General features: G+C 35.3%; 1 protein-coding gene and 2 long non-coding RNA genes across 3 annotated transcripts; 2 read left to right on the forward strand and 1 right to left on the reverse strand.

Moving 5' to 3' along the window:
- Positions 1-1,638: 1,638 nt before the first annotated feature.
- On the reverse strand, positions 1,639-2,979 carry LOC311284324. The gene is made up of 3 exons (XR_014626195.1): positions 2,834-2,979; positions 2,018-2,142; positions 1,639-1,893 (listed from the first exon to the last, which is right to left on the reverse strand). It is a non-coding gene; the product is annotated as an uncharacterized lncRNA (long non-coding RNA).
- A 2,494-nt stretch (positions 2,980-5,473) lies between these two features.
- LOC311284065 (putative inhibitor of apoptosis) lies at positions 5,474-6,457 on the forward strand (the record flags this gene model as incomplete). Its single annotated transcript, XM_084398896.1, has 1 exon — positions 5,474-6,457. The coding sequence occupies one exon, from the start codon at positions 5,474-5,476 to the stop codon at positions 6,455-6,457; it is 984 nt and encodes a 327-aa protein (XP_084255022.1).
- An 829-nt stretch (positions 6,458-7,286) lies between these two features.
- On the forward strand, positions 7,287-9,102 carry LOC311284436. Its single transcript, XR_014626214.1, has 3 exons — positions 7,287-7,432; positions 8,126-8,250; positions 8,375-9,102. It is a non-coding gene; the product is annotated as an uncharacterized lncRNA (long non-coding RNA).
- Positions 9,103-12,183: the final 3,081 nt, after the last annotated feature.

Below are 12,183 nucleotides of genomic sequence, written 5' to 3' on the forward strand. Positions count from 1 at the left end.
AATGTGTCAAGAAGCTATGACAACATGGCTTCCAATAGCACATCATTGAGTTTAACGATACATGTTCTACTGTTATGGCAGCTATATAATGATTTACACAACCAAGCAATGAAAAAAGCTTGTAATTTAGACCATACCTTTGACTTACCTGTCGAGAAGAAATCAGGCAACTTCCCTTTCAAAGTCTTTCTCCTTCATTAGCTCTTTCCACATGGGGAAAAGCTATCCCGATATTTATTTACATACCGATAAATTAAGATTTAGCTTTTAGGCGATGAGGATTCCTTCTCCTGCATAACTATGATCCAGCATTATAATGTACTGTGCAGCCTTTTCAAATTTGTCTGGGGCAGTATCAACGTCTCTCATATGGTCTAGCGGTTAGGATTCCTGGTTTTCATCCAGGTGGCCCGGGTTTCGACTCCCGGTATGGGAAGACAATTTTTTTTTTTTTTTTTTTTTTTTTTTACATTGTCAACAAAATTCAAGTTATTCAATAATCATTTTTAGTAATTCATAGTCTTAGAGGCCTACACGAACTGCAGAAACAAGCACAAGATATGTAAAAACTCATAAATGCTGTTTCAGTACTGAATCATTTTCACAAATACAATTATATAGAATTCAGAAAATTTCACTATGGAATATTTACTTTATCATTTAGTACATCATCATTTAAACTTTTCATCTCATAATTATGACGCATAGTCATAATTTTAATTTAAACTTTTTGTCATAATTATTACTTAATTCAGAATTACAATTTTTGTCAATTACGCCTTTTTAACGTAACACTATTTTGATGGTCCTTTTGAATGTGCTGTTGACTATAGTAGTGTTGATGATGAAACGTGTTGAGTTAGGCTAGCGCTTTTTGTCCCTCTCTGTTATTATAGTGTTTCAAGATGGCGGAACGGCACGGAAGCCTCCTTGGACTTACCCGCCCCATGTAAATAAAGATAAGTAATGTTTCGCTTACGAGGATAAGTCAGATCATTGGCAGAGGTCATTTTACACCCATGAGGACATATTTTATGAATACAGACAATGATTTTAGCTAATAAAATACCATTTTTTTCAACGAGCGAATCTACACATGAGAGGCCTTCAGAAGTCATAACTTCAGGGGTCAAGGCCCGTTGGTTTAGGTATTTGTAAAAATCAAATACTGTATTACACTTTTCAAAGTTACAATAAAAAGACCTGTTGTGTTCTGACACAAGGCCATTAACTTGTTTTTATAAATGTATTTTGCTTATTTCTACAAATATCGGCCTGAAAAATGAAAATCAGGAAATAAGAAAAACAGTGTTTTAAAATACAACAAAACCATGATAATGTTTAGATGTGGATGATTAAGTTTTAGGCGTAGTGCAACCAGATTTCTCTAACATTGCGAGGTATCACGACACACAACGTTGTAAATAAACATTTTCAAAATGTAATTTAACCATATTTTATTAATATTATGTTAATTTAAAGTTTTTGTTATTAACAAATACCTTTTAACATCCGGCACAAAATTAAAGAGATCTCAGATCACAATCTACAGTTAGATATTCTCCTACTTAGTATCTTTGGGTGTATTTTGTCACACCGTACTGATGCAAAGTTCTACACTCTATGGACTAACTTATCAGACACTCACCACACTGATGTTAACATCACCATAAATTGTCTTTTCTACCATGATTGGAGCAACTATTGTCCCACCATTCTTTTGGTCAATTGTGAAGGTAAGCTGATTAGGGATCTGAATTAATAGCCGTCCGAATGATGTAGAATTATTATTATTATTAGTATTATTATGCTGTCGTTGTAGATGGTTGTTAGGCTGTTGGTTTGTCATGTTTCCAGAATGTGTTTGAATGCTCAGCGTCTGAACGTCACCATCTGTTAAAAAAAAAAATTAACAATTAAATACACAACCAAAACCATGTAAACATTATAGTAAAGCTTATTGAAGATTGAGAAACATATTGATTACTAACAAAGTAAATTATACAACTTTTCCTACGTTTGATATTCTTTTTTCTGATTTTTTTCACTATGGACTTGATCCTTTTTAATGCTGTTTTCTCTCCATATTTATTCTGTAGTTCCTCTACTGTGTCTTCCAACCTCCCTGTTGTTCCTCTCCAGCTGTGTTAACCAAAGACAAACAGTTAGAAGAATAAAATGTATGTACAATAGCAAAAATAAAGTTAACATAAAATAAACACATTCATACACAAGTTCAAAGTCAATGAACAAGCTGATGCTGCAGTGTTAGAGCACATGATGGACGGTGAACAGACGCACAGCAGGTTAAACCAGAGCTAAAACAATAGTCTATGTTAGGACAAAAGTATCTGATAATAGCTGATAACGGTCATAAAGTGCTAGATAAGGTGCAAGTAGCTAAACTAAACATTTCATATTTGACAAATGTTTTGAGAAATGTTAAACAACTACAAAAATAATCAACTTGTTTCTAATTTCTTTTTTTTTCTAAATTGTGATTTAATGTGAGAGGAGAAGAAACACATAACATGTGTGCATGAATGAATGTGTACAATTTAATAAACGTATTTACCTAACACCCATAAAGTAAATTAAGGCTAAGTTCCTTTTTGTGGACAAAGTGAACTTTGGAGTGCTTACGGGGTCAAAAATAAGTGCCATTTGGAACTCTTTTATCAAAAAAATATATGTTGATAATGATTAGTTATGCCAAATGATAGTTTGGCATGCATGGGATTGGTTGTCCATAGTGAGAGAGAAATACTTTTATTATAGAAATGGCTATTTTTTATTCTATTCTTTAATCCACAAATAAAATAGGTTTTTATACCTGCTCAAGTACTTCTTGATGAGTTTCTTCTGTATTAAACAGCGAATCTTCTCAGTCAGATCGTCGCAAGATCTCAGGAATCCTCTCACACTGCTCGTGTTCACGCGTTCCATCGCTGCACTTGTGTGTATGACTCGAACGATTCAAACTTCCATAAAGCGCACCAAAACAGCAGCGCGGAGATGTGACGTCATGTGTCGAGCGGGTGCTCGTAAAAAGCACATCTTTGCATTTCTTCTGAAACAACAATTTTTAACATCACTAGCGCAACACTTATCGTATTCCCGGGTGTGATTGTAATGTTTTGTATGGCGTTTTCTTTACACTCTCCCCGGATATCTGTTTCCTACAGTTAGCTGTAATGTTAGTGAACTCTAGGTCTTCTCTTTGTTCATATACGACAGTATTCACATGAATTGGCTTGATTTGATAAAATTATGTTTTAAACCATCATCTTCACTTGAGACATTTACATTATACCGTCCTAGTTTTTAAATAGCGCTAAAATGTACATTTTAACCCTTTATGCGGATATGCCGCACAAGGTTCTCTGTTCTCTGGTTCTGTGTTTTTAAAAATAAAGACAAGGATACCTCTTTCTATAAGCGACCCTTAAAATCTGTGCATACAACAAAACACGTGTAGGTGTACGATGATTTATCAGAAAATTACTTTTGTTTGAAGAAATACTTAAATCAGCTGGTGCTTGATAACTATTGAAGTTATGATGCGATATTTATCACGTTTTCATTTGAACTCAATACTCTATGAACTTTAACATCTTGTTGGTCAAATTAACTTAAAGCCTGCGCAAAATGTTTGTTGCGAACAATTCACCTATGCTGAGGCGAGAGGCGGACCCCAGTCGTTGTCATGATAAATATTTCAGGACATCGCACGATCTAGCTCTACTAGCCACAGACTGCTGTGCTACTGCAACAAAAGTTGAAAGTCCTGTTTGCCTGAACCTGACGCAAACTTCCGACCCAAAAACACAAGGCTTGGATAATTGTGCCGCAAGGACTCAGGAGATTCAAGGAACAGTCGGGACTATTCTGCATGAATTAAAAGACAAACCATTCATCGCCGCTAAGCTAGAAGAAATCAGCGCGAGACTTCTGGACAAACCCTGCGAGGAAATAGTGCACGACGTCGTTGATCTCTGGGAAGGTCTCTCGATCGTGAATGGAGAGTGACCAAGACCCCACCAGTATGGGTGCTGCCTGTAGCCTAAAGAGCTGTATGGAATTCATGTTTAAAGACCATTACAGACACCAGATGACCGAACTGATGAATAAGATTATTGCGGATGCATCCCACCCTGATACACCGTGTTATGAAACTGTGTGTGAGGCAAATCTCAAGAAAAATATGATACATATAAGAGGACTGGCTAATTCATGGGACGATTTGACGGACAAATGCGCTTATGGTACCGATCCGCCTGATGTAATGATAAAACAGGTTCTAGATATGATGTGTGAATCACAATCCCTACTAGGGATCACCGATGTGCTGTGTACTTGTACGTATGTGGCGGATGTCTGTACCGAGCTGGTAAAGAATTCAAAAGAATATGACTCCGATGATGAGGATGATGCTGTTCAAATTGTCGAAGTGATTAAAAACGTTGAAAAAATTATCGAAATGTATGTCGATTACATCCTAGATCGTAACATGATGGCCTGCCGTGACTTTCTTTTCTGGTTAGATTACCGTTGACTTCATTTTACTTAGACTATGCATGTAACATTGTTATATCCAATTGTATTATATTTTATGGTATAACCATTTTGTACTAACATCATTATATTCAATTTTACTTAGATTTTGTTGTACTAACATTATTATTATTATATCCATGTATATTGTATTATAATCATTTTTACTATCTTCTATTATATCCATTTTTACTTGTGTTATATTAACATCATTTATCCATGTTTACTTATATCATGTATCCTGTAACTTTTTTAATAAAAGATTGATTCAAACCACATGTACGCGTTATTCTTTTGCATCGGTTGAAACGGCAGCATGTCGGAGCTCATGAAAAAGGCTTATTATACACCCTCCAACCCCGGCTCTTTAGGGGGTAAAAAATGATTAAAGGACGCCGTCTTAAAAGAAAGTGGGGTCCGTTTAAGCGATAAAAAGGTTTCAGAATGGCTGGCTGGTGAGGATGCTTACACATTACACAAAACAGCCCCTATAAAATACAAACGAAATAGAGTGGTTGTGTACGGGGTCGATACGCAGTTCCAGGCCGATCTAGTCGACATGATCGCCTACACCTAGGATAACGACGGTAATAAATATCTACTGACGTGCATAGACGTATTTAGCAAGTACGCGTGGACTCGCGTACTCGCGTCACCTGGTCCCGAGGTCGCTAGAGCGTTCGAGTCTATCCTCGAAGAGGGCCGTGTGCCACAGGAATTGCAGACGGATCAGGGAAAGGAATTTTTTAACAAACAATTTCAAGATGTAATGAAAAAGCACGACATTAATCATTTCGCTACCGCCACCGATTTGAAAGCCAGCGTCGTGGAACGATTTAATAGAACGTTAAAGAGTCGTATGTGGAGATTTTTAACGGCTACAAATTCCCGACAATACATAGATGTTTTACAAGACATTATGCAGGGGTACAACACCAGCCATCACCGAAGTATCAGAATGAGACCCGGTTACATGGATATGTCTCACCAGCGCCCTCCGGCTTGTCACAATCTTGGCATGTGTCGGGAACAGGAACGCCTTGACACCTTTAAGAAATGGACTCCTGCTGCATTATCTCCGGCCGAGCTTGCCAAAGCTGGTTTCTACTACCTTGGCCAGGGCGACAGAGTGGCTTGCTTCAGTTGTGGAGGCCAGCTTAGCAACTGGGAACCGGGAGATCGTGCAGTATCAGAACACCAGAGGCATTACCCCAACTGCCGTTTCGTTCGAGGTGACTGTGCAGATAATGTACCTTTATCTAGCCCTTTCAATGTATCGGCAATGCAACGGTGTGAAGAAAGGTTGCTCACATTTGTCTACTGGCCCTCAAGAATAACTGTTCGACCAGACCAATTGGCTAAGGCTGGTTTTTACTATGTTGGTCGTAATGTTGACGTGAAGTGCTTTTGTTGCGATGGTGTACTCGGATGTTGGGAGTCTGGTGATGATCCATGGGTAGAACATGCCAAGTGGTTTCCAAGATGTGAATACCTCTTGCAAGAAAAGGGCCAAGAGTTTGTTCATCAGATTCAAGCAAGATTGCCAAGACTATTTGAGCAGCTATTGACTAATGGAGACAGCGACTCAAGAGAATTTGTGAGAGAACAAGAGAACAATCCTGTGGTGAAGTCTGCTTTAGAGATGGAATTTGAGTGTGGCCCGACGCCCCAGACAAATGAAGCTGCATCCCCTAGTCAAGATCTTTCAGACTTGCCTATGGAGGAACAGTTAAAAAGACTTCAAGAGGAGCGCACATGCAAAGTTTGCATGGATAAGGAAGTGAACATTGTCTTCATCCCCTGTGGTCACCTAGTTGTGTGCAAAGAATGTGCACCTTCTCTGCGCAAGTGCCCCATATGTAGAGGATTGGTCAAAGGCGCTGTCCGTACTTTCCTATCCTAAAGTTTTCCTATCATTTGCATTTAACTTAATAAATAATAAAAACAAAGGAGAAGTTTATTATTTTCACTCAGTCCAGTAACAAAATTTGTTTAAACATTACACGTTTAAAACATATGGCTAAATTGTTCACCATAAGTTCTGTTACACACATTTAGAAAGTAGCTAGGATGCGCAGGCTTTAAGTTAATTTGACCAACAAGATGTTAAAGTTCATAGAGTATTGAGTTAAAATGAAAACGTGATAAATATCGCATCATAACTTCAATAGTTATCAAGCACCAGCTGATTTAAGTATTTCTTCAAACAAAAGTAATTTTCTGATAAATCATCGTACACCTACACGTGTTTTGTTGTATGCACAGATTTTAAGGGTCGCTTATAGAAAGAGGTATCCTTGTCTTTATTTTTAAAAACACAGAACCAGAGAACAGAGAACCTTGTGCGGCATATCCGCATAAAGGGTTAAAATGTACATTTTAGCGCTATTTAAAAACTAGGACGGTATAATGTCTCAAGTGAAGATGATGGTTTAAAACATAATTTTATCAAATCAAGCCAATTCATGTGAATACTGTCGTATATGAACAAAGAGAAGACCTAGAGTTCACTAACATTACAGCTAACTGCAGGAAACAGATATCCGGGGAGAGTGTAAAGAAAACGCCATACAAAACATTACAATCACACCCGGGAATACGATAAGTGTTGCGCTAGTGATGTTAAAAATTGTTGTTTCAGAAGAAATGCAAAGATGTGCTTTTTACGAGCACCCGCTCGACACATGACGTCACATCTCCGCGCTGCTGTTTTGGTGCGCTTTATGGAAGTTTGAATCGTTCGAGTCATACACACAAGTGCAGCGATGGAACGCGTGAACACGAGCAGTGTGAGAGGATTCCTGAGATCTTGCGACGATCTGACTGAGAAGATTCGCTGTTTAATACAGAAGAAACTCATCAAGAAGTACTTGAGCAGGTATAAAAACCTATTTTATTTGTGGATTAAAGAATAGAATAAAAAATAGCCATTTCTATAATAAAAGTATTTCTCTCTCACTATGGACAACCAATCCCATGCATGCCAAACTATCATTTGGCATAACTAATCATTATCAACATATATTTTTTTGATAAAAGAGTTCCAAATGGCACTTATTTTTGACCCCGTAAGCACTCCAAAGTTCACTTTGTCCACAAAAAGGAACTTAGCCTTAATTTACTTTATGGGTGTTAGGTAAATACGTTTATTAAATTGTACACATTCATTCATGCACACATGTTATGTGTTTCTTCTCCTCTCACATTAAATCACAATTTAGAAAAAAAAAAAGAAATTAGAAACAAGTTGATTATTTTTGTAGTTGTTTAACATTTCTCAAAACATTTGTCAAATATGAAATGTTTAGTTTAGCTACTTGCACCTTATCTAGCACTTTATGACCGTTATCAGCTATTATCAGATACTTTTGTCCTAACATAGACTATTGTTTTAGCTCTGGTTTAACCTGCTGTGCGTCTGTTCACCGTCCATCATGTGCTCTAACACTGCAGCATCAGCTTGTTCATTGACTTTGAACTTGTGTATGAATGTGTTTATTTTATGTTAACTTTATTTTTGCTATTGTACATACATTTTATTCTTCTAACTGTTTGTCTTTGGTTAACACAGCTGGAGAGGAACAACAGGGAGGTTGGAAGACACAGTAGAGGAACTACAGAATAAATATGGAGAGAAAACAGCATTAAAAAGGATCAAGTCCATAGTGAAAAAAATCAGAAAAAAGAATATCAAACGTAGGAAAAGTTGTATAATTTACTTTGTTAGTAATCAATATGTTTCTCAATCTTCAATAAGCTTTACTATAATGTTTACATGGTTTTGGTTGTGTATTTAATTGTTAATTTTTTTTTTTAACAGATGGTGACGTTCAGACGCTGAGCATTCAAACACATTCTGGAAACATGACAAACCAACAGCCTAACAACCATCTACAACGACAGCATAATAATACTAATAATAATAATAATTCTACATCATTCGGACGGCTATTAATTCAGATCCCTAATCAGCTTACCTTCACAATTGACCAAAAGAATGGTGGGACAATAGTTGCTCCAATCATGGTAGAAAAGACAATTTATGGTGATGTTAACATCAGTGTGGTGAGTGTCTGATAAGTTAGTCCATAGAGTGTAGAACTTTGCATCAGTACGGTGTGACAAAATACACCCAAAGATACTAAGTAGGAGAATATCTGTAGATTGTGATCTGAGATCTCTTTAATTTTGTGCCGGATGTTAAAAGGTATTTGTTAATAACAAAAACTTTAAATTAACATAATATTAATAAAATATGGTTAAATTACATTTTGAAAATGTTTATTTACAACGTTGTGTGTCGTGATACCTCGCAATGTTAGAGAAATCTGGTTGCACTACGCCTAAAACTTAATCATCCACATCTAAACATTATCATGGTTTTGTTGTATTTTAAAACACTGTTTTTCTTATTTCCTGATTTTCATTTTTCAGGCCGATATTTGTAGAAATAAGCAAAATACATTTATAAAAACAAGTTAATGGCCTTGTGTCAGAACACAACAGGTCTTTTTATTGTAACTTTGAAAAGTGTAATACAGTATTTGATTTTTACAAATACCTAAACCAACGGGCCTTGACCCCTGAAGTTATGACTTCTGAAGGCCTCTCATGTGTAGATTCGCTCGTTGAAAAAAATGGTATTTTATTAGCTAAAATCATTGTCTGTATTCATAAAATATGTCCTCATGGGTGTAAAATGACCTCTGCCAATGATCTGACTTATCCTCGTAAGCGAAACATTACTTATCTTTATTTACATGGGGCGGGTAAGTCCAAGGAGGCTTCCGTGCCGTTCCGCCATCTTGAAACACTATAATAACAGAGAGGGACAAAAAGCGCTAGCCTAACTCAACACGTTTCATCATCAACACTACTATAGTCAACAGCACATTCAAAAGGACCATCAAAATAGTGTTACGTTAAAAAGGCGTAATTGACAAAAATTGTAATTCTGAATTAAGTAATAATTATGACAAAAAGTTTAAATTAAAATTATGACTATGCGTCATAATTATGAGATGAAAAGTTTAAATGATGATGTACTAAATGATAAAGTAAATATTCCATAGTGAAATTTTCTGAATTCTATATAATTGTATTTGTGAAAATGATTCAGTACTGAAACAGCATTTATGAGTTTTTACATATCTTGTGCTTGTTTCTGCAGTTCGTGTAGGCCTCTAAGACTATGAATTACTAAAAATGATTATTGAATAACTTGAATTTTGTTGACAATGTAAAAAAAAAAAAAAAAAAAAAATTGTCTTCCCATACCGGGAGTCGAAACCCGGGCCACCTGGATGAAAACCAGGAATCCTAACCGCTAGACCATATGAGAGACGTTGATACTGCCCCAGACAAATTTGAAAAGGCTGCACAGTACATTATAATGCTGGATCATAGTTATGCAGGAGAAGGAATCCTCATCGCCTAAAAGCTAAATCTTAATTTATCGGTATGTAAATAAATATCGGGATAGCTTTTCCCCATGTGGAAAGAGCTAATGAAGGAGAAAGACTTTGAAAGGGAAGTTGCCTGATTTCTTCTCGACAGGTAAGTCAAAGGTATGGTCTAAATTACAAGCTTTTTTCATTGCTTGGTTGTGTAAATCATTATATAGCTGCCATAACAGTAGAACATGTATCGTTAAACTCAATGATGTGCTATTGGAAGCCATGTTGTCATAGCTTCTTGACACATTACGGCTACCGCAGTTGCAACACGCATTTGAAAAGCGAGTAGATGGGAGAACCACTAGATGGGAGAAATTCTTTTGGGAGAACTAACTTGTAGTTGGGTCTTTAACAAAAAACAAACAAACAAACAAAAAAGCCTCCACAATCGAGGAGGTCAAAGGGCATGCTTCCTGCTATAGATAGTATCATCAGCTCTCCCCAAAGTCTATTCATGCGGCCACCAGACAGATTTTAAACACCAGATTTACACTTCTACATATATTTTGAGTAGATAACCGATATTCTCAGTGTGATTCCACACTGATTAAGGATAGTTCGGGAGATGCAAGTAAAAATGATATGATCTTATACTTTGAATTAAGACGAGTAAAATTAAATATTCGCTCAAGACCAACTTTACTTATGCCGTGTCAGTGATTTTGCAAATGATACAACTTAGTCTAAATAAGAGCAATGTGGAGTCCTCGGATTTCTTAAAAACAACACAACAACAAAACTTTGACAACATGTTGTATGGACAAAAGATCTAAGATGCCCAAGCACAGTTTTTCAACAATCTAATGTTTTTGAACAGACGTTGTTTATTAAAAATAATACATAAGTCTTCTTAGAAGATAAATATAAGATATGATTTTAATAAAACTTTAAAGATTTGATTTAAACTTTTAAGGTTATGCTTTTAAATGAATTTAGTATAAACTCTGGATGTACTCTGGAAAGGCGTTAGCAGACTAGATTTACTGTGACATTGTCCCCCGAGACTCATCTGCTCTGATACCCTGTTTCTTGAAGCTTCAGTTCACACTGTGGTTTATCTCTGAAGGATCTGGGGCTGTAAGGTGTTTTTGTTTATATATTTATTTAGCTAAAACTTTGTTTACATTTTAGTAACATATGTTATTAATAATAATTTAATTTAAAATAGAGATTAGTTCATTTTTTAGAACCGTGTGTGTGCACAAAATTATATTAAATGATTTGTTTATTTATTTCATTTTGAAAATGTACAAATGTAGTTTTCTGTGTTTAGGTGTACGGTACAAAATTCATTATAGCTATGGAAAGCCCCCACCATAAAAATTGAAACCCGCATGGACAAAAAAATGCTGATTGAATCTTTTCATATAAATGAGATTTAAGACGACTAAAAAGTACAGTTTTTCTACAATCTAAAGTTTTTGAACAGACAGACATTGTTTAATAACAATTATACTTTAGGTCACCGTTAAACAAAATCATTACAGTAATCTTCTAAAAGATAAATAGAAGATATGAATGTATTCAAACTTCAAAGATTTTATTTAAACAGTCTTTTAATTTTAAAAGATCATATTTAAACTTTTACGATTATGTTTTGAAATAAATTCAGAAAGATGATGGCACGCTAATTTACCGGAACCTGTCACAGACACACGTACACACACACACACACACACACACACACACACACACACACACACATACCATTTGTCTGGTGCTTCATGAAATCTTCAGTCATCAGACTTAGATGAATTTTATTTTTTATCTAAAACTGAAATTTCAGTAGATTTTTTTTTATTTTTATTTTTTATATACTTTTAAAGAACAGAATGTTTTTCAACTTTAGTTAAATTAGCAAGATAACCATTTTAATGTATATAAAGAACGGAATGTTTTATGTAATATGATTTTTATTCTTTTGTTTATCAAAAACAATTGGATCAATAAGATATTTATTTTATAAGCATTTCATTATATACTTTTATAAAGAACTGAATGGTTTTCAACTTTAGTTAAATTAACAAGATAGCTATTTTATTTTATACACTTATAGGCCTAAAGAACGGAATGTTTATGTAATATGATTTTTTATTCTTTTTGTTTATCTAAAACTGAATTAAATGGTTTCAGTAGATTTTTGCTAAGATATTATTGTATATCATTTGTGTGA

The sequence above is a fragment of the Rutilus rutilus genome (genome assembly GCF_951802725.1).
Source record: "Rutilus rutilus genome assembly, chromosome: 24".
NCBI classification, from domain to species: domain Eukaryota; kingdom Metazoa; phylum Chordata; class Actinopteri; order Cypriniformes; family Leuciscidae; genus Rutilus; species Rutilus rutilus.